The 22,656-nt window shown below is 40.7% G+C and overlaps 1 protein-coding gene across 2 annotated transcripts in view; it reads left to right on the top strand.

Annotated features, from left to right (window-relative positions):
• DCAF1 (DDB1 and CUL4 associated factor 1) overlaps positions 1–22,309 on the top strand; it is a 48,297-nt gene extending 25,988 nt beyond the window's left edge. Inside the window, exons 16-24 of one of the 2 annotated variants that reach the window (XM_056501529.1) lie at positions 494–576; positions 1,360–1,444; positions 2,670–2,903; positions 3,435–3,528; positions 3,988–4,092; positions 4,806–4,879; positions 5,797–5,901; positions 16,527–16,755; positions 20,255–22,309. In XM_056501529.1, the coding sequence (XP_056357504.1) occupies positions 494–576; positions 1,360–1,444; positions 2,670–2,903; positions 3,435–3,528; positions 3,988–4,092; positions 4,806–4,879; positions 5,797–5,901; positions 16,527–16,755; positions 20,255–20,313 (1,068 nt within the window). In that variant the 3' untranslated portion in view covers positions 20,314–22,309. Of the gene's footprint in view, positions 1–493; positions 577–1,359; positions 1,445–2,669; positions 2,904–3,434; positions 3,529–3,987; positions 4,093–4,805; positions 4,880–5,796; positions 5,902–9,732; positions 9,796–16,526; positions 16,756–20,254 lie in introns of those variants that run through there. The other variant, XM_056501530.1, reaches the window with a different exon arrangement.
• Positions 22,310–22,656: the final 347 nt, after the last annotated feature.

Raw genomic sequence — 22,656 nt, 5'->3', positions numbered from 1 at the left:
CATTTAGGGCTTTTTCTTCCCAAGATAATAAAGAAGATACACAGTAGCTGTGTGCCTTCTTAAGAAATTAATATATGTGTTTGGATGTGGCTATTACACATTCTTTTATGTCCGATACAAGATATCAGAGTTTATGTATCTTTGCTGGAGAAAGAAACCTTTCTGAGGATGGTTCTAGGAAGAAGGAAAAAATTTATAAGCAGAATGGACTCCCCTCATAGGGCATCAGAATTCAGCCATGGATTTCCCTAATTTTATCTGCTGTTAACGTCATAGATTGTTCCTGTTATTACCTGTAAAGTTTGTCTACCAAGGTCTTCGTTATACATAGTATTAGATACTTGGATTTTATCCCTATAGGAGTAGTATTAGACCAAAGTCTCCTCTACAGTTTCTAAATTGATATTTTAAGTTAAAAGTGCACAGATAAAATGATAACCTCTGTTTTCCCTGATGTTCTTTTCCTTTCCTCAACTCCAATCTGGAAATCCAGGATGGATCTTTATTGCTGACATCTGCTACATGGAGCCAGCCTCTGTCTGCATTGTGGGGAATGAAGTCTGTCTTTGATATGAAGTAAGTACACTCTGATTCCACTCTGGGGTGTGCTGCAGTTGGAAAAACCAATGGATATAGGCCTAAACTCTATAACAGAATAGCGCAGATCTCAAAATATCTCTTGTGAAAAATGTGATCTCTTTCTAATGTTGGTAATTTCCCTATTTTATTTGATACAGAGAAAATTCTAATTAAGTTCTACCTGAAGTCCTGTTTCATACAAGATAGATCACTAAAGTTACTGTTACTCCTGAAGACAAAGAAACATGTTTGTGTTTATATTCTCATGTTTGTAAATTACCTTGATAATCTTTCTGTAGCCAGCTCAGAATTCAGCATGGTGGTTTACATGGTGAAATTGTCAGACCTGGATTCCAAACTCTTTAAAATCTGTTGCAGTATTTTCAGTTGTTCTTTCCCATAAAAAAGTGGGTGGAGAACTCTTCATTTTTAAAAGGTTTGATTGTTGTCTACTTTAGTTGTAAACAGCTGTTTTGGTGTGACCTGTGTGGGGTCAGCTGGAGGCTTTTTTTCAGAGGAAAGGTTTAACTCCCTCAGGCTGCACGTGTTTCAATGTTCACAATGCCATCCATTGTTGACTTCTCCAAAGTGTTATAATTTATGGCAGGTTTGAATTTGCTACTGCAGTATGATGTGGTCAGTGGTAAAGGAGAGGATTTCCTACATCTTTTCTGCATTGTTGAAACCTGTGCTGGAGCTGTTGGAGTTGTTTGGGTTGGTTGTTTGGGGTTGTTTGTAGAGTCTGCAATTCCTTGACTCTTTTACTGACTGTATCTGCAGGCATTCCTTCCCTGATGACCACTATGTGGAGTTCAGCAAGCACTCTCAGGACAGGGTCATTGGCACAAAAGGAGACATTGCACATGTAAGTACCAGGAAAGCTCATGGAGAGGTGTAACTCCGTAGGATGTCTGTTAATTGATGTGAGTGCTTTGATTCTCTGTGTAACTGATGAGCTTCAGAGGAAAGCTTTGAAAGTGTCAAGTAACTTTTCCCTGTTCCTGAGGGTATAAACTTTACCATCACAAGCAGTGTGGATTCTGCTTTGTTTTATTTGTTTGAAAGAGATCATACAGCCAGTAGCTCAGTCAACAGCTGTGGGAAATGACCTATTAGAAATGTGCTCTCCTTCCCCCCAAATTTGCAGCTTACTTTTGGGTAATTTAACTTTACCACTGTATCCTCAGAGAGTATTCTTGTGGTACTTTGCATGAATTCCTGCAAATTGGACAGACAAGGCTTCAGAGAGCTTCTGCTGCTTTGCAGTGCTAATTTGCATTTGTTATAGGCCCTGTCTCTCTTAAAAGAGAATTTGCGTAACATTTTTCCATGAAATATAACTTACTCAAATTATTTATAATTTCACATGTTACTCTGATTTGTTTAAGTAAACTCTCCATTCCTTCCCAGTTTTTAACTTGGATTTAGCTGGAAGTTTGTGTATTGTGTTTATCTGGTAAACAGATCTGTTTTCCAGTTCTAGAGAATATTTTCTTCTAAGTTTAAACAAGAGCTAGGCTCTGAAGGATGTTACAGGTCAGATTTATCTGAGGAGATGATCATAAACCCTTCGTACTAGTTTAAAGTATAAACTTTTTTATTCCAGAAGTTTCTTATGCCAGAGCTCAAGTTTGCCCTTTTTGTGTAAATGCCAGGAATTTCAACTAATTTTTTATAGTTTCTGGCTGCTTTGGAGTTTTAATGTTTGTAAATACCATCTGCTCTGAAAGCAGTTCATTTCTGAAATAGTTTCTGGCTAAGTGGTACCTTGTGATTGCAGCTTCCCAGTCTACACTTTATAGTGGGACTGTTTTATTTGGAACTCATCCTGATTGTACTGAAATGTGTCAGTGAACCTGCAGTAAGCCAAGCAGTGGCCAAAACTTGTTGTGAGGTTTATTCCAGCTGTGAAAAACTATTAAAGGGCAGGTAGGAAGCGTTATTTATGGAATGCTGTCACATGAAATGGAAAAGCGAGATGGGGAAATGGGGTGACTCTGTAAGCAGTCTAGGAAGGGAAATGGGGGGATTTTAGGCACAGGTATATTACAAATTGTGACTAATCTTTCTTTTTCTTTTTAATCTAAAAGATCTATGATATTCAGACTGGCAACAAGCTATTGACTCTGTTTAACCCAGATCTTGCCAATAACTACAAGAAGAACTGTGCCACCTTTAACCCTACTGATGACCTTGTCCTAAATGATGGTGTCCTCTGGGATGTCAGATCAGCACAAGCCATCCACAAGTTTGACAAATTCAACATGACTATCAGTGGTGTTTTCCATCCCAATGGGCTGGAGGTCATAGTCAACACTGAAATTGTATCCTTTGGGCCACTGTGATAACTGGTACTGGGACCTCAAGAACTGGTAGGGATGAACAAGTAGCTGTTTGCAGAGTTGTATTAATGTTCTTCATTAATGTGTGGTAACAGGATCTGTGAATCAAGGAAGAGTAGGAACTTTTAGGTAGCTAATTTAAATCTAGATTCTGCCTCGGATGCAGTCAAGAGAAAATACGTAGTACAGAGAGAGAGCAAGAGAGATTTTCTTCTCTGATGCACTCTGTAGCACCTCAGATCTCCTCCCATGTCTTAACAAGATCAGCCTTGAAGGTAATGCAGCCATCTCTCATGACTGGGAGTGGCATTTTGAGCAAGAGCTTTCTCATTTTGAACATGTGGAATGGAATTGTAGTGCCTGTGTCCACTTCTGCTTACCCCAGAGGAATGTCTTATCTATTTGCAAGACAGACACAATGAAGTTCCTTGAATGCAGTTAGCCAGCTCTTTCATTGAAAAGGAAGTAGACATTTTCAATTATTTGTTGCTCCTTAGCCTGTGTTTTTTTCAGTGGGACCTCCGAACTTTCCATTTGTTACACACAGTGCCTGCACTGGATCAGTGTCGTGTGGTCTTCAACTATACAGGCACAGTGATGTATGGAGGTAGGACTTCTCCCCTTACATCACTCTCCTGGATCACCTCTTGTGAGATTAGTAGATGCTTGTTCAGTGAAATGAGAAACCTCAGAGACTGTGTACCTCCAGGCCTTAACTGGCATGTGTGAACTGGATTTTTTCCAGGATGTTCATGCTACAATGTATTGCTGACAAAGACAGTTTTCTGTAACATCAGCAATATCACAGCTAATTAATGAGCTTAAAAAGCAACCTATTGTATAATGGCAGATCCAGTGATGCTTGAGAAATTAATTTTATCTTCTGTATTAAGTTTTGATGCACTGTAGTATCAATAGAGGCATCTCTGGAAGAGTAGATATTAAATGGGTCCTGCCAAGCTATTAAATATAAAGAAAATTTGTATCAGTCTCGTTTGATCTGAAGTTCATTAATGTTAGTGGCTAATGGAAGGCAGATTTGTGGAATAATCTTTCCTTGTTTCAGCTATGCTGCAAGCAGATGATGAGGATGACCTTCTAGAGGAGAGAATGAGAAGTCCCTTTGGCTCTTCTTTCAGGACATTTAATGCAACTGATTATAAACCTATAGGTAAGAGTAAGAGAGGGGCCAAGAGCTTTGTTTGGAGGTTTGAAGGTTTTTTGGAAGTTTGGTTAGTAACATTCATTTCTCTCTTTGTATGTATGAGAAAAGGAATTGGTATATCCTGTTGTGGAGGAAGCACAGGAGTTGGGTTTAACAGTGACATAATTTCAAGTATCATATCCCATTCAGTGTGTGACTGACTTACTTGCTCCTGTTCAGCAATTCTGGCTTTATTTCCTCCCTTCTTTCCAAGTAAGGCATAATCTGAGACAGTAGTCACTTGGCTGGGATGTAATTTCTCTCATTTCACATGGAGCTCTTTTTTTAGCTCATGGAGCTAAGCTAATTGCTGCTGTGGACATAAACAAATGTGGCTTTTGCTGTTGAAGGGAGGCATAGGTCACAACGCAGTCCCTTTGTTGCTACCTATTCTGAAGGATGATCTCTTGTTTCCTGTGCTTAGGGAAACCAATAAATGTATTATGAAGGGAGGAGGCACTATGCAGAGCTGGTTAAGAGCTTACATGGCTGTTTTTTACAGTGATCTCCAACATTGCTGTTCTTTATTACAGGTTGAATTACGTACAAACATTCATTTCACTCACTTCAGCTCTTTTTCTTGTTCCAAGACTATATTATTTGCTTTTAGATGCTTCTTTATCAGTGAGCATTAAGTAACTTGCAGTTAACCACTGACTTTGTTCTGTGATGTTTTCCAGCTACCATAGATGTAAAGCGGAATATCTTTGACTTGTGCACAGACAGCAAGGACTGCTATCTGGCTGTCATTGAGGTAAAGCAGCTAAAATAAATCCTGGTCTCTGTAGCTGTGGTTTGAATGCACTGCTTGTTGTTTCTTTCTTGGAGTTCTTGCTGTTAAATTCATATCCTAAGCAGTAGTGGTGTTTTGATGGTGCTAAGGATGCTGTTCATTTTTTATTCTGCACCCCCTACAGTCTTGTTTTGCTGCCTCTTATTCCTTAAATTTCCAAACACTTTTGCTTCTCTTCTTCAAACTCCTCCCAATTTTACAGAGATTTTCCTTCTCATGAGCATAAAGAAAAATGTTTTTTTTTCTTATTTATGACAATAATTTGCTATTATTGCAAATTAAAATGTGCACTATACCAAATAACTGGGAAATGCAATCTTTCGGGGGCTTCCTACTGAACTTTTCTGTGAATCAGTCTTACTGTTCCTTTTCACTTGTTTTCCTAGCAAAATCCCAGAAGCTAAGGATTTGAAGCAAAAAATACTGAGCTAAACTTCTGGTTTGTTAGGGATGCAGTTTTTTGCTCCATAATGTATTGTCAGAACCCAATTTCTTGAAGCCTGATTATGCACATGTAGTGAGTAATGTAAAATCCTGACAGCTTTATACTCTATGGATCACTGATCCCTACAGACCACAAAAGCAAGTCAAGAATTTGTAACAGGGTGAATTTCACATTCAACTACTGAAGTTGGAGATGGCAATTGACAGCAAGACCAAGAAAATCTTCTTTAATAATAGTCATTGGAAATGTTACCTTGGGGGATATGGCAGGTCTTGAAACCAAAGCAACTCATTTTTAGTGCTAATTGTAGTGCTGCTGGTAAATGGGAGGGAAGGATTTTGGAAATGTTGCTGTGATTGGGATCAGATGTAGCATTGAATATTGCTGAGCTCAGTTCCTGGGGCTGACTTCGGTGTGGGCATCTCCCCTGCAGAACCAGGGGAGCATGGATGCCATGAACATGGACACGGTGTGCAGGCTCTATGAAGTGGGCCGGCAGCGGCTGGCTGAAGATGAGGAGGATGAAGAGGAAGATCAGGTGAGAAGCATAGCATTGATCTGGGTGTTCAAGAGTAGCTGTTAGCCCTCAACATATATTCATTTATTACCCAGAAAGTACAGAGGCCTCATTTGGCCTCACCTAATGTGAAATAGATCACTTTACTGTCAGTGTAAACCAAGACTGTGTGTGCAGAATCTGTGTGAACAGTAACTCTGTGCACTGTAAACTAACACCATTGTTTGCACTTTATTTATTAATTTCTGTAAGTATTCAGTCTTGATCAGAAGCTTTGCTTTTTGCTCTGCTTTTTCTTTCTTTAAGTATTTCAACCCCCAGTATAGACAGTCGTGCTTGAGGCTTTCCTTTTTTCAATTCCAATTCTCATATTTGGATATAATTTATCACCAATTTCTGAAAGAGACACAGCTTGTGACTAATACAGTGAAACTGCACAGTGCTTCTACACAGCAAAAGATTTAAAGAATTTTGAAGAGGGGCTGTAGGTTTGTACTGGGATGTGTTGGTTTTCCTTCTCTGATCAGCTGTTTGGTCTCTGGCAACTTGACAGAAGAGCTCAGAACTGCAGTAAGTGCCCCTCTCAAGATGCACCTGGTAGAATACACAGAATGCTTACTACAGTGAAGTGAAAATTAAATTCCTCAGATTCAATTTGTAACTTTGTGGGTGTCAGGTGTTTTGGAGTTTTTTTTGGACAGACAAAAGCCTTATGCTTCAATTCCCTAAAGATTAAAATGCATTATTCTTTGCTCTTGGGTGTCTGCATTCTATTAAGTTATACATTTGTATCTCCTGTGAGAAAAGTTGTTTTTACCTTTGTCCAAAGAATACCAGAAGGTAATACTTTAGTGGGTTTATTTCCCAGACTATGTGGAAAGCTGGATTTGTGCTCCCCTTTCTATATCTGAATCTTCCTGTTGCTAGGTTAAAACTTGTACTTTCTAGTTCAGAAGACTGGAGAGCAGGTCTCAGGAAAGAGTAACTTTCTTTGCAGTGAGTTGTTGTTATTACAATTTTCCTGTGATTCTGAATATAAAGCAGTAGTTCTGGTTTGGGTGTGAAGTGTGCTTTCCTGGCCAACTGAGCATGCTACAGGGTTGCAGTTGAAGTTGTAACATTCTTTTGTAATCATTGGTCACTGCTTATATCCCTAGATTGGATAGATTAGAAGAGAATTTCTTGGGAAGCAATGAAGAGGCAGGAGAGGTTATTGCTCCCTCCTTCCTTTCTACATCCCAGCCATTCCATGCTTGCCATGGGCAATATTTATTATTTCTATCTCCATTTCCACAGTTTTTGTTCACTTGCATTATATTTTAGTATTCATATTTTCTTTATAAAATCTCCAAAAATAGTTTGTAGCAGAAATGGGTTTTGTATTGTATAATGATTAACTAGCAGCTGTCAGGGCACTGCTTTGCAAAATCACTGGTAAGTGTTGACTTAAGGGAGATCTGTGTTTGTGCAAGGCAGTAAGTGGTTCCAGGCTGTAACACCAGGTACCCAGCAGAGATAAGGGATTTGCCACCCATCAGATGTGACTGGGGACACTTTCTGCCTTACAAATAGAGGTGCCCCAGGCAGAATCTATGTGTGCTAAAAGCTTTTCTGTGAAGCTGATGAAGTGTTCAGACAAAGCTGCTCCTGGTTTGATTTGCAAGCTAAGAGTGATTAGTTGGTATTGCATAACTGCTGCTTTTTATGGTCTCCATTTCTAGGGTTTGTACATGTTTCCCAGGCAGCAACTTTTAGGGATGGTTAGAACCAAATTTCTTTAGTGAGAGGTTTGGTTTTGATACAAACAACACTCATGAAGCCAAATTCAATTCGATGTACCTGTACCTGGTCAAACATAAGCTAAGCCCCTTGTTCTTTGTCCCACTGCTGTTCTATGCTTTTTCTTTAGGTTTGTTTTTGTCTTAGATTTACAAAATACAGTTTTTGCCTCTGTAGAGACATCCAGTATTGAGCTAGAATGAATAGAGGTTTTCCTCAATAAAGACAGAATCTCTTTGGTACACTTGTCTGTTGAGAGGTTCCCTGATGGAAGGATTTTTGTGTGCATATCCTCACACATATGTAGGTGTTCAGTATTTGCCTAATTAATTTCTGTGATTTAGCTTTTCAGAAAATTGGTATAACATATCAAACTTGTTGGAACTTCTCACAGATACTCTAAAACACCTTTTGGCTTAAAGAGGATGTTTCTGCTCTTTCATGAAAGTGGTGGTGGGGGGAAATGCATATGAATCAACGTGAATCTGGTATCTTTTTGGTCAAGGTTTATGAGGCAGAAACTAATCTGTTTGACCCCTACGTCTTCACACCTTGACTTGATGTATATTTGGATTTTTATATCTGACCTACATGGGTCCATGAGTACATTTTTTGGCCTGTAGAGAAAGTAATGAGTACTCAAAGGGTGGCTGATAAGCAAGCCTTGCTCAGAAGCCATGTGATGCACAATAAAATTGCTTTAAATTTTGTGCCTAGAGATAAGAACTATGGGGAGAAATATGTCTGACTTCTTTTTACCTTAAATTTTGATGCCTCACAATGTCAGTTCTGACTAATGTCAGCTGATGGCTCTGTGACAGACTGAGAGTCTGTAAAATGAATCTAGCAGGGCTGTTTGGTCTAGAGATATCTTTCAGTTCCTTCTGTAATTTAATAAACAAAGCAACTATGTTATTCCTTCTATCTCAAACTAACCTTGTATAAGATCAACTGATCTGCTACATAAATTGCCCTCAGATTAAATGATGAGGCTGACACAGTGGCCTGAGCATGGGGCTGCTGCAGTGAGTGTTTGTGGGTTTGTTTGAAGTGCTCAGGGACTGCACCAGTGTGGCCTGGTTCTTCCCTGCTGCTGTACCAGCCTTTCCAGTGAGAACCCTGGGAAGGCTGCCTTTCCCTGGCTATGGCCAGTAATCCAGAGTTGTCAAGCCTTGTTAAACAGAGCAAATGCCAATGAATGTTGGTGCTCTGGTCTGTACTTACTATGCACTGAGGGAAGGTGAAGATGAAGATGCCACATGCTTAACAAGAGTCTGTTTGCCAACTCTTTGGTTGGGTGTTTTACTCCAAAAATACCAGTGTTCCTGCCTTGAACTCCCATGAGTTTTGTGAATTATTTCACTACTGGGTGAGTATCTAAATGTGTCCATCAATAACCAGCAATCTTACTCATAAGTATTTGCAAAACTGTGTTCAGCATACAGGGAAATAGGTAAGGGTTTCCTGTTTTTCAGTCTGGCTGCAAAATCTCTTCCTCTTTTTCCTCCTGTATTTGCTACTGTTCTAACTCCTTCAGTTAGATTGAGTGAAAACAAAAGTCTGAGCTACTGGTACAGATCTTGGATCATCTTTTGGTTGTTAGCTTCTTTCTTCTTACTTATTTCTCTTTCTTGGCTGATTAGTATCCCCTGTTTCACTTTTTTAATCTGTCTTCTGTAGTGAGGCAGATGAGGAATTTCAGGGGAAATGGCACATGGCAGCTGTCATGGGCTAGAAATGGAGACTTCAGAAATATTATGTGCTCAGAAAAGCTGAAACCAAGGGAACACAGAGTAGACTCAAAGCTGCGAAACTGAAGTCTGGATGAGGTGATCTGAGTGGGTTTTAGGATTTTCAGTCTGTGCATTTTTACTTCCCTGTTTTAGCTTTTCTTTCTGTATTAGTTGTTTAAGGCCTGTTTTTCTCTGTGGTACATGTGGGTGATGTTGCATCTGTAAGGCTCAAGTAGTGTCCTCAGTTATTTTCATGTTCAGAGAGATTTATGGCTTCAGCAGCACATTGCTTCACCTAGCTGTCCCTGTCCTATAAAGTGTGTTCTACTTCTTTTGCCAGACCTGAAGAACTGTTAATTATCCTGCAGTGCTTCTGGGCTATCGAAATGGTTGATGGTAGGTGTGTAATTTGTCTTTTTGCATTGATTTAGAAAATTCTAGGTGAAGGGAAATAAGTTTTGTTGATAAGGCAATAAAGACTTGAAAGACAATTACTATTCTAACAGATGGTTTAGCTAGGGTGAAGAATGTTTTCCTCAGCTTTCTATGTGGTCTTTGTGATCCCAGATTCTACTTTTATTTTAGGATTCTTCCCCTGTCTGCCTGCAACAGTAATTCCAACAGCAATTCCACTGTACTTTATTGCTGTTGTTTGATATAGTTGTTTTTTTTCATGTGAATACTTACTTACTGGGGAAAGACACCACAAACCTTAATCCATATTGGCACAAATATTTGGGAGTCATCAGACCATGGTGGTGCTTTGCCACTATAAGCTGTGTAGAATGATTTTTGTCACCAGGGACCCTAAAGTAAGTGTTTGTTTAGGAGCTGTTCTTGTAATATTTGAAGGTACAGTTTGACTTCAAGTCTTACTCGGGGATAAAGTGGTTTACAGAAAAATAGCTGTGAATGTCTCCAATGATAATAAATGTGTCTATTGCACACCTTCATAGAAATCTTTTAACTTAGTGGCAGCTGGGAAGGCTCAGTAAAGAGTGGTTTCTATCAAAGACCTTTTTATATAACAGAAACATCTTTTAAACAGGCATCCTCTAAAACAGATATTTAAAAGAACAGTCCCTGTACTTTTTACCACATTTTTAGATAGTAGCAAATAACTGTGACTACTTTAGCCTATTCTACTGTTTCAGAATCTATTTTCAGTAGCTCTCAGGCAGTCCAAGCAGAGGGAATTCTTGGAAAGAGATAAGTATTTGGAGTTTCCAGAAGGGCAGACTTAGTGTTATGGACTAAAAAAGCTTCAGCAGAGATAAAAACATATTCTGCCTGTTCAGTGACATGAATCAAAGATGTCCTTCCTCTTGCCTGACTCGTTTCTAGAATTCCCACAGTAGTTGGGATCCAAGTAAATAAAAGCTGCCTCAGCTGTGATGAGAAATGCCAGTCAGAGGCTTTAGGAAATAAAGAAACAGATTCTTGTCCATAGAGGGAGAGTCCATTTACCTTCCAAATTCTTGAATTCCTTTATGTATTGTTCTTTGTCATAAAATTAAAGGAATTAATTTATTTTTGTAGGTGAGAGTGTGAGATCAGTAAGAGAAAGGAAAAGAAACCTATTGGGAAATTGTGCCTAGTTCTGTACTCCTTACATTAGCTCTGAGCCCTGCAGCACAGAGAATATAATAACAGTCACCTTAGAACCCCTTTATCCCAAGCATTAAGGAAAGTACCATCTGTGAAATGGTGGCTTGCACATTCCTCAGAGGGCTGTGACTGGAGCCAGGTTGATTATCATCAATTGCAGACAGATTGAAATGGAAACATTTCATAGGTAAAAGCTGAGTTTGCTCAAAAAAGCCCCACCTGAACCTCCCAATTCATGTGAGGCCCATTCCCTTAAAGCTTTTGTGTCATGGATGGTTTGTCATTCATCACAGGTCATTGCTAGACAAGCTGAACCTACTTACACAGACTGAGAGATTAACTGCTTTTTATTTCTTCACTCCATGTTTTGCCTCTGTGACATTCTGTACGCTGTGTGCTGTTTCCTGTTTTAAATCTGCACATACCTACACCTGCATAGAAGCCTATGGTAAGATTCCTTGCTTGTTACATATGGCAACTTCTGCACCTTCCCAGGCTTCTATGTTTTTAGCTCTGTGACTAATGGCTATGGAGAAGTAGAAATTCTAACCCTGAAGTAGCCAAGAAGGTAAAAGTAGGTATAGCCCTGTAGTTTGAAAGAGATGAATACTTGGAATTAATTTACTGGTACATAATGGGAATTACAGGTTTGCTAGCTGAGGGGAAGGATGGACACTAGGTAGTCTAGGATATGGAAATCCTTACATGCTTCACCAGGGAGTCTGTTGGCTGTATTTAAGTTTTTTCTACTACCCATTGTCTGGGAGTGTTAAGAAGTGGTTAGGGGGGAATAATTGGATAGAAACTCTTTAAGTGACTGAAAACCAGACATTGTCACTCTTGGGAATTGCAGAGGCCCAGAAAGTACTCACATGGTACTCAGCAAAGAGTACAAATGTCAGAAGATAGGACAAGGGTATTGTCAGTGGAGAAAGATAGATAAATTATTAGAACGAGGAGAGACTTACTCTTCTGGGTGAAACATTCTTTGGTACACTTGTATTTGAACCATTATCATATGTCCTTTTTTATGAAAGCAAAGCAGCTTCCCAAGTTTGGCAATAGGGAGTAATTAAAATAATGCTGATAATCTGGAAGGGATCAGATTACGAAGTTACAAGTTTGCTCTAGGATAAACTTGGGGAAGGAGGGTGAAGTAAACCAGTAGGCTGTTTCTTGCAAAAGCAAATAAATTACCAAACTAATGAGACTACAGGAAACAGGAATTTCTTTAAAAACAAAACAAACATAAATGAAATAAACAACTTTCAGAAGCAGATGTTACCAGCAGATTATTTGACTTGGCTAAGAGTAGCCAGAGTGAGTTAAATCTGGGCTGAAACATTTGAAGTAGTGGGAAAAGCTTTACTAACATTGATTAGTTGTTCTGCAGATAGCAAAATGGTAGATGAAAGTAAGAATAGTTAGATTAATAGCATCTAGCATGCTTCAGACTGAGAGGTGCAATAGAAATTGTGTTTTCAGGGGAAGTGTTGCTGGAAAGCAGCTGGAGGGGAGAGGTGCTACTTTGGAGGTGCTGATGGGAGGTGAACAGGGGCTGGGGAAGGAGCAGTCCCAGGAAGCTGGGCAAAACTGTCAAGGTCCTCCTTGGTTTTGCACTGTGAATCAGCTCCTAGTAGAGGAAGAAAAAGTCTGTGAGGTGTGAGACAAACATGAAGCTTTTTAGCAGCTGAAACCATGTCAAATAGGCAAAAAATGAGTGATTTGTAGATCTCAAAACTCAAAATTTCCACCCAAATATCGACAATTGAAAAAGACCTGTTGGGTCTTCCTTTGGCAACTAAAGGCCAGCCTAATGTAAATTTGAGAGATTATGTAATCTGCAGTGGAGAAGTCTCAAATTCTGGTCATGTCATAAAAAAACTTTTGGATTCAAGAAATGTAAGAATGCTCTATAAAAATGTCTTGAGAGTACTTGAAAGCAGGCTGGTGTATTTTTATATACTGCAGATCTGCAGTGCTGATAGTCATACTTCCTGGAAGCACTTTGTTCATACACTAATTTAATGTTAGAATACATTACAGAAATATGTTAAAATCAAAAAAGTTCTGCTTAGCTAATGTGTAGTTTGCTTCAGTTTGAAGAAGTGAAATACTGGAGTTTCCTGAACCTTTGAATGGTTTTTGAGAGATGAACACCGGTGAGTATATCAAGTATATCAATAAGTTTTGCTACCCCAAAAAGACAGATTTGTGAATTTTGTAGGTGCAAGATGATTGGTAAAGGGGAATGGTAAGAAAGTTGATGATGATGATGAAAGCTTATGAAGTGTGTGCCAACAAGCATCAAAGATCAATATGCTTGAAAAGTGCAAAGGGTATTTACTAAGCTCTGAAAGGGCTGTAAAAACTGGCAATATGAAGAATTAGGTCAAGTAGGTCTTCTTGTTCCAGTGCAGCCACCCCAGTATCTGCCATTCTGTTAGGGGATGTTGTTTTGTTTTTACTTTGGGAGTTATAAGTGGTAAATTAACTGAACCAAATCTACTCTGCTTTCTGGAAGCAAACTGCTAGTAGAGTTAAGTTACCAATAATTTGCTTTGAGATTATCTCAAGATAGTCCTTTGCTGTGTAACCAACTTTTGTGATTCTGTAAGTTAATGTCCAGGTTTTCTGGTACTTATTACATCTCTGTAAATTCTTCCTACTCAAACCTGGATATGGTTTGGAATAGCTGTCTTGTCTTTCTTTGTGACATGGCACCAGGTTTTTGGTTTTTTGTTTTTTTTCTGTTTTTACTCAGTGCTTGTTTGAATCTCTGGGGAAGGTGTGCCATTCTCTCTCTGTGTAGGGATCCCTTACATGAGACAGTTGTGGTGTCATCCTCATGCACAGCCTGGATGTCACTTACATGTGGTGGTGTTAGACTGCACCTGGCACTCCCTCATTCCTTTCTCAGCTGTGTGTCCCAGGGCTTGGATTTGGGAGAAGAAGCTCTGGGTGCTTTATTTGGAGAGCTGTCCTCTGTGTGGAGCTGTCTGCTCCAGGTGGGAATGCTGCACTGGGCCTGCAAAGCTTCTGCTTGGCTTGGCTCAGAAGCTGAGGCAGAATTTATTTGCCTGTAGCTTAGCAGGAGCTTCACAGTGTCCAAGTAGTGCTGGGTTGTTTAAAACATGACAAGGTACAGGTTTCCTCCTCGCAGGTGAAGATTCTTCTCTTGAGCCCTGTGATGTGTCACCCCTCCAGCTCTGTAAGGATGTCACTGTGTGTGTCACACTCACGTGCACATGTGACTTGTACCAACTGTCGTCTGTTTTACCAAGGACAGGGATAATTTTCATCTATCTTACTGCTCTTAAGTGGTTTTTTAATGAATGTGGCCTGAACAATCACCAAGTTCAGATTAAGTAATTTAAACTGTAAAAGTGGAAGCACTTCATTTTTTCTGTTTGTATTTTCACAAATTGTTTTTTCTTCACTGGATGATATAACCCTGCAAAGTTAATTTTCAGCTAAACATACAGCCTTTCTGTGTAATTTGGCTCTTACTCTTGTCAGCCAGAAGGGATTGTTAGGTCTGTACAACTGTATTTCATTTCATCCTGTGTTTGAAGGGTGATATAGGTATAAATGCCTTGCCTTAAGCTTGAATTAGAATGTTGATGAAACAGTAATTCAGTTTCCAAGAAATACATTATAGATGCAACACAATCAAATTTAGTAGTTTTGGCAGTGTGAATCCTTGTGGACTAGATATTTAGGAAAAAGTGCTTTCAGAAATTCCACAGGTGTAGAAACACATAGGGGACCTAGCTCATTTCAGAATCCTTCAAGTTTTACCTACGTTGACTCTAAATTGATCTTGTACACAACATACTTCTTTCCTAATATCTGCAGGTGTGTCTCTATCTCCAGATACTGAGAAAATTTGTTTAATAGTTGCAAGATTTTTGAGTAAATTGATATCTCTTTTCTGCTTCCAAGTTATTTAGACACTTAAAAAGGAAAATAAACTCTCCCGCCTTTTCAGTTTTTAATCAGCATTTCAATTCTGAATAAAGTAATAAAAATTAAGACATTAGTCTCTCTACAGATACTGCATAGAACAGAAGGAAATACAAATTATTAAGGCAAAGCTTTTATACTCAATTCAGTATGTTTTATGGAAAATTACACCCAGCATGGCACTGCAGTTTAAAACTGAACTGCAAGTAAGATGTTTCCTCTCCCAGTGTGTACACAATTATGTCTGTTTATTTGAAGACTCATTGACTCAAAGTTGTAATTTCTTAAAATAAGCACTGGCTTTAAAACAGGTTGGTTTTAATTTTATATTTAATATAAACTCTTTCATAAAGGAAATTATATGTAGCAAACCATTGCTTTTATACTGTAATGTGCATTTAAGAACATGGCACTTCTGGTCAGCACAGAAGACTTGGCTGCCTTTTGCAAGTGAAGAAACAATACAATTTACTCAGGCTTTTTGGCTTTCCTTAATTTTTTTGCCTGTGACAGATGTTGGATTTGTGTGGGTGTGGTGGCTTTTTATGGCACTGACTGAAGAAAAAGTAGGTTGTGGAAATGACAGTAAAGGACTTTCCTCTGTCCCTTTAGAACTGAAAATGCAGCAGTCTAAACGGTGAGAGTGTGGTGACCTTGAGGACCAAAGGAACCCTTGAAGTGGGTTGTTAGATATCTATCTTAATTGCTTCCTAATTTTGCTAAATGTGTCTCCTCCCGAAACAAATGAGCAATTAGGACTGAATGAGTTGAGAGCATTCTTTTGGAGAAACAGGTGTGGCTGAGGAGATGTACAGGTAGATTTTCTTTCAGTCCTGGAATGCTCTGGAGCTTGGCTTGTGGTGGCAGTTTGAGTGAGAAGGAGCTGTAACAGCTCTACCCTTTTTCCAAACAGTCTCATTCACTACACACAGTTTTCTGGATTTTATCTGTATGGTGAAGAATTCAGTTGCTTTACTGAGTGCAAATTTTTATGGTTTGATAAAGGTCTTGATCTACAGGTGAATACCAAAGATGAGGCTTCTGAGCTGCCTTAAACAGTTCTATCATCTGAAGCTGAGTAATTCAGGGATTGGCTTAGGCTAAAAGTATCTTTTGCTACATTTTGTACCTCATCTAAATGGCAGTGACAGAGACTGATGGTGCATGTGGTTTGATGTCAAGTGGAATTGTTGGTCCTGCTGAAACTAAAGCAGTTTGCACAAGGCTAGCAACAAAGCCATGGATTGACAGGTCCTACTGCATGTCCTTCTCAAGGGTGCATTGTGGTGACACGTGTTGGTGGCCAGTCCTGGAGAGGAAATTGAGCCACTGGTACCTGGGTACCTGTTTGCATCAGCATTTTGCAGGCCTGCAGGTGGTCTGGCATGTGTGATATTCTGAAGCTTTGGAGAAAATGCTTAGATGGATGATAGGAGAGTGTTTATGTCTGATGGCTGGATACAGGGAGAAGTGCAAACTATAGGTTTTCTTTAGTTACTGTTATTCCATTCTACATTTATCTTAATGTCTGCAAAATGACTATTTTTGCTGTCTTTATAGGAGGAAGAGGAGCAAGAGGAAGAAGATGATGATGAAGATGATGATGACACAGATGACCTGGATGAACTAGATACAGACCAGCTGCTGGAGGCTGAGCTGGAGGAGGATGAGAACAACGAGAATGCTGGCGAGGATGGAGAAAATGACTTTTCTCCCTCCGATGATGAGGAGATTGCCAACCTCCTGGAAGAGGGAGATGAGGGTGAAGTTGAACTGATACTTGGAGACAGTAAGTGTGTGCCCACCTTGGTGACCTTGTCCCATGCTTAAGGTTCTGACAAAGAGGCAACATCTAAGTTTCCCCTGAAATTACTTAACTGACTTTTCCCTGGCTGGTATGAGTGACAGGCCATAATCATGGCTGTTCCCTGGGGCTTCTCTTAGTAATCTGCTGGTAAAAACAGCTCTTATGTGAGAGAGCATCTGTGCATTCTGGAAAAGGAGGCATTTCCTTTCTTCAAGTGCTCCCAGGTGTGTGTGTGTGTGTGTGAAAACTCTGTGTGAATAAGCTTGGTCTGATTGTTTACCTGCCTTCCCCTTTAAGGGGGACACAGGTTTAACTCTTACCTCACCTGTCCTCTCTGCCTCATGTGAGCCTGTAAGGACAGAGAAGCACTTCTGATTCTTGGTTCTGTTCTTTCTCTTTTGTAATTGCTTAATGTGTAAAGCCAACATAGCGAACATGGCATTTCTGACTTCACTTCTGTATTAGACTATCCTGAAGGTAACATAACTTTTGGGATACAATTTAAATTGTTCTCTTCCTCTTTTTTTATTCCACAAATATAGTGACTGGAAAATACGAAATGTGTGTGTATGTGTGTATAGAAAGGTCTGAACTATTTCACAAGAACCTATTTCACAAGAGGGAAGGTGAGTAGGATAGCATCAGGCTTGGGATTTGTGACACCAGATTCTGCTCCTTTTTCTGCAGCACAATTTTTGAGTATATGCAGCCAAACCACTTAGTTATTTTTAATTTTGAGCTGTAAAAATGGACATAATATAGTTACTTTAAGTTAAAATGTTTGTAAGGATGAGTAATTACAATGTGCAAGGTGTTTGAAGTCCTGCAGTGATAGATTGGTTCCCATCTCAGCTGTCACATCAGTCTTTCCTGCCAGTGAGCTGGAGGATGAAACATGCCAGGCTCCTCCTTGGCAGTGATGTGGCTGGCAGATTCATCCACACTTCTGTGGCAATGTAGCTCAGGCATTTTTAAGGCTGTGGCCACATGAGGTTGCCAGAGTTATTCTGTGGGGTCACTGCTGTTCTCTGAAGGAAATAGGTTTATACTTTAGGGCCATATAGGATATTTGCACAGCTCAGTCATTATAGCATCTTGCAGTGCAACATTCTGGGTTTACAGGGAACCTCTGTGTCCTAGTAGTGGACAGGATCTTCGTGACACAACTCCACTTGTTTTTCCTCAGGGAATACAGGGCCAGAAGCTCTTGGGTGCTGTGCCTTGAATTGTGTAAGGGGAGGATGGCCAGGATGTTCAGGCCATTTCAATAACTCTTCCTGGAACAAACCAGGGGCTACTTGGCAGAAATTTCAGGCATGCTCTTCAGAGCACTGTCTTATGAAGTGGCCGCATCCATACATCATTTATGGATAGAGCTACTTGAGCAGAACTTTGATCTGCATGGCTGTGAAGCTGCAGCCAGCCCATCTTGTGGCTGTTAGGTTGCTTAGCAGCAATTTCAGGAACTCAGAGCAGGAAGTGCAACTCTGCCAGGCTGATGCATGCACGGTCCTTGATGGGTTTGAGTGGGGTTTTGTGGCAGCTTTCTTTCTGTTTTCCACCCAGCAAAGAGCAATTATAATTTCCCTCTGCTTATGCTTGTTCCAGAGTTAAAAGTTGTAGTGGCACTACCAGTGTAGCAAGTAGCATGGGCTGCATTTCCTACTGCAGATTCTTGCTGTATTGCGGGTGAACCTCCATAACATACAGTGAGCAAAATAATTCAGAGAACAACTGAAAAAGGGGAGTAAGTGGCATTGGTCCCTTGGGCTTTAGAAGAGGTTCTAATTTCTTTTTTAAAATAATCTATGGAGAGCCTTTTAAGTATGAATTTGTCTTCCTCCCCCTTTGTTACCACCTTGGGGACATTAGATTTGTTTGTCAAAGCAGTTCATCCATTGTGCAGGTCTCTCAAGAGCTTGTTCCTGGGCCAGGTAGGTGTAATTTTTGCAAAGATCCTGTGACATATGATGGAAGAAATTTATAGAATTCTCACCAGCAGCATGGCTGATTCTTGATTCTGATTCCTCTTTTCTTCCATAATACAAAATGGCAACTTCCAGGCAGGTCTGTGCAAATTAACTATGCTAAGCAGTTAACTGCAGTCAGGTTTACGTGGAGACACAAAGGTCAGAACTGGAAGGTTGTGTGGTGAAGGCAATAGTGAGATCCTTTCTCAAAGCTTTCCTCTGGGTTCAAAAAAAAAAAAGAAACAACAAAACCCCCCCAAAACTCCAACTTTCCCATCTTCTCTTTTCCAGAGTTTCTGGATTTTTATCTTGCTTGTGCTTCTTTCCCTCTTACTGTGTAACTGTAGCTACTGCAGCACTGGCTGGTGTTTTCTAACTCCCCAAGGTGGCTGTGGCTGTTCTGGGAGCACTGATGACCCCTCAGCTTAGGCTCAGTGTGATGGATGGTGAGATGGAGCATCCCTTGCTGATCACAGTGGAAAGGCAGCTGGCTGATCTTCAGGGAGGAGGGTTGGGAGAAAGGGTTTGTGCCCTCTCTGCTTGCTGTGATTTTTTTTTCCCCCTAAGGATAGCATCTGAGAAGGGGTGAACCTTCCAGAAGGTCCTTCTTAACAGGCATTTTAGAGATCCACCATTACTGAGATGGCTAAGTGGAAGTCTTGGTGTATGTTTTTTTTTTTTGTTTTTTTTTTTTTTGTTTTTTTTTGTTTTTTTTTTCTTTTAAACTACTTTTAACACCCAGTTATCTGCTGCATCCAATGAATTCGCATAAGAAAAAGAGCCAACATCACCTCTAAGGTAAGGCAGGAGCACTCTTGCTGCCAGGGCTGCTACCACTTCCCTCTTGCACAGCTGAGGGAGGAGAGATCTTATGTTTTAAGATAAAAAGCAAGTGTGTGTATGTGTGTGTGACTGCTTCTGGTAAATCCCTTCATGTCTTCATTCTGTACCACAATGAAGAAAACCAGGAAGAGCTCAATTTGCAGGTCACTTTTAGGAAGTGACCTGTAGTTAAATTCATTACAGAAACCTTTGAGTTACTAGAGGAATGTTCTAGTTGAAAGTGTGTGGATTGCTTCCACCTTAGTGGGGTCCAGCTCACTGCATAAGGAATTGCCTTGTGCACATCATAGAGGGGCTAGGCTGGTGGAGCTGTCCAGCTGTGGGGAATGACTGCCACATCTGTCCAGCCCCTGGTGTGAAGAGCTGTTGCCCTTTGTTGTGCACAAGAAGTTATGCAGGCAGCTCTCTGCTGGTGTCCTCCCCACCTTGTCAGGGGAAAAACCTCCCACCTCATGGGAGCTGCACTTGCTAAAGCTGCTTTCCTTGAGCCTCTGTTGTAAGCATGGAAGGAAAGCTCTGGTGCAGATTTCCTGGGTGCTTTTGAGTGGTTTGGAGCATTGATGGTGCTGGCTGGAGGAGCTGCAGCCTCGGGCAGGGGTGACCATCTCCTGTGCCTGAGTGAGTGCCTGTGTCACACAGCGAACATAACCCACGTGTCTCCTTTGCAGCCGACAGCTCGGACAACTCGGACCTGGAGGATGACATCATCCTGTCCCTGAATGAGTGAGGAGCGCTGCGGGGCGGGGTGTGGCAGGAGGAGACCTCCCTTCCCAACAGAAGACCAGAGACCAAATTGGAAACTGACTCTGAGCACCCCAGCCCTGCTTTTCCTGGGAAAACCTGAGCATCTCCTGCCCATTGGTTTGACTCAGTTTGAGGCTCGGGGCTAAGTCTCAATAAAGAGACCTGGGGTTAGGCCTCATTTCTCTCTGCCTTTTTTTTTTCTTTTTTTTTTTTTTTTTTTTTTATTTTTCATTTTAGGCTGAGATGACTCTTCAAGGAAACTTCTGAAGATATTTCACAATATATTTTCTTTGTATAAAGTTCTTTCCTAAAGAACAGAAATAGTTTTATAGAAAAAAAAAAAGAAAAAAAAGGCAAGTGTTCTAGTAAAGAGGGGAGACCTTTGTATTCCTGTAGTACCTTGTTACCATGGGGTAGGTTTGGGGAGAAAAATTGTTTAAAATTAAAAGAAATTAAAATTTATGCAACTACTAAGTGAAATAAGAGGATCATGGTTTCTAATATTATTGGGTAAGAATATTTTTATTTTAAATATGATTTTATTTTTAAAAAAGAACTACAGGTGTTATACCTGCTAATGCACCAGTGTGTTCCAGATGCTTCTGTCCTCCAGGGAAAAGCCCCTGGGGTGTTTGCTAATGTGGATTTGCGCTGTGGTACCAGCTGTAGTGGGAGGCTGAAATCCTGGCTGGGCCTAGTCAGAGCCTGGTATTCCTGAAGACATGGGAATCTGGGATTGAAGTTTGTGCCCTTTTTCTCCCCTCTGCCCTTTGTGGTTCAAGTTTTTTAATCTTTCTTTCTTTCTTTCTTTCTTTCTTTTTTTTTTTTTTTTTCCCTCTTGTCCTCTGTGTGGAAACTGCAAATTGAAGGCCTTTTTCTTTAATGTAAAGTGTATTTATTAAAAAATGAAATACAAATCCTGTTTATGTGTATGGCTGTGAATTGTAGCCATGCAAAAGCAGTGCTCCATGTGAGAGCAGCCAGGTGTAGCTGGAACCTGGCTGCAGTAAGGAAGGGCAAAGGAAACACAAAAGAAACACAAAGGGAACAGAAAAAGGGATTTGGGAGCACAGCATGTCCATGGCACATAATCTCTGGGTTGCCTGAGAGCCTGGAATTCTCAGTGGCATCCTCACAATACTGAGAGGGAGCTGTATGATGCCACTGGTGCTGTGGTTGTGTGGGGAGGTGCTCTGGAGTGTTCTACTCCGTGGTTCAGGCAGGGAATTCTGGGCTGTGCCAGGAGCTGGGAGCAGCACTAGCTTCCTCCTGTGGTTTGGCATTGCCCAGGCTGCCCTGTGGCTGTCAGGGCACAGGGCAAATCAGGTGCTCCTGTGGGGGCAGGACAAGAGGCCCTGCCCTCAGAGCAGGAGGAAGAAACAGCAGTGGATTGTTTGACTTCCCAGTGCAGACCTAGTTGCACAGTTTGGGCCTGTGCTGTTTTTTCTCAGGTGTTCAGATAATATCCACTTACCTTTTAACCTTTTATCTGTTTTGGCCACTTTCAGAACAGAGTTTGAGGCAGAACAAGGAACTGGAGACTTCCCAGTCCTTGAGACTACAACCACTTTTCCACCAAGAACTGCTCATTTCAACTAAGGCTCAAGGTCTTACTGCTTGAAGAGGAAGGATTTCCTTTTGAACTGAAAGAAGGGATAGCTCTTTTTCCCTCCAGCATTGCATCTTAGTGCACTTACCCAGGGTTGCTTGTTAATAATTAAAAAGAAGAGTTCTGCTGCAACTTATAATGGATAATTGTACCCTACACAGTCAATAAAGATGAACAAGTGACTACTACAGCATTTAAGACCAGCAATTGGAGCACCATTCTGATTAAATGAGGGGATTGAAAATCAGATATGCCATCCAACAGCTGTGGACGTAGCCTCTGCTACCATCCCACCCAACTTCACTGTAGAAAAATATGCAGCTCAGGAGGAGAAAAAAAATAAAGCATGTACTCAGCTACTACTCCCAGGGAGATGCAGTGCCAGATGTGCATATCTTGTTCTGGCATTAAATCCCAGCTGTAATTGGCTGCATCTGCTGCTGCTTTGGGCTGCCTATTTCGGGGAAATTTACCAGCTAGTTTTGTGAGACAGAACCAAAACACCAGGAATGGAGCTCCTGTGTATGCATTTGACTTGAGCCTGAGGTGCTGTGAGTATATGAGCCTCCCACATCTGCTCTAACTCCACTGAAGAGTCAAAGGGAGTGGGTTTGGGCATTTCCCTGTGGGGAAGGAGGCAGGGCCTGCAGGTCACCCCCCAGTACTACTGAAGCACCCCCAGCCCCTGTCCTGGGCAGACCTGGCCTCTCTGAAGTT

This window comes from Oenanthe melanoleuca, chromosome 12 (genome assembly GCF_029582105.1).
Source record: "Oenanthe melanoleuca isolate GR-GAL-2019-014 chromosome 12, OMel1.0, whole genome shotgun sequence".
NCBI lineage: Eukaryota > Metazoa > Chordata > Aves > Passeriformes > Muscicapidae > Oenanthe > Oenanthe melanoleuca.
The sequence above is the reverse complement of the archived record's forward strand: the minus strand, read 5'-3'. Positions and strand labels throughout refer to the sequence as shown.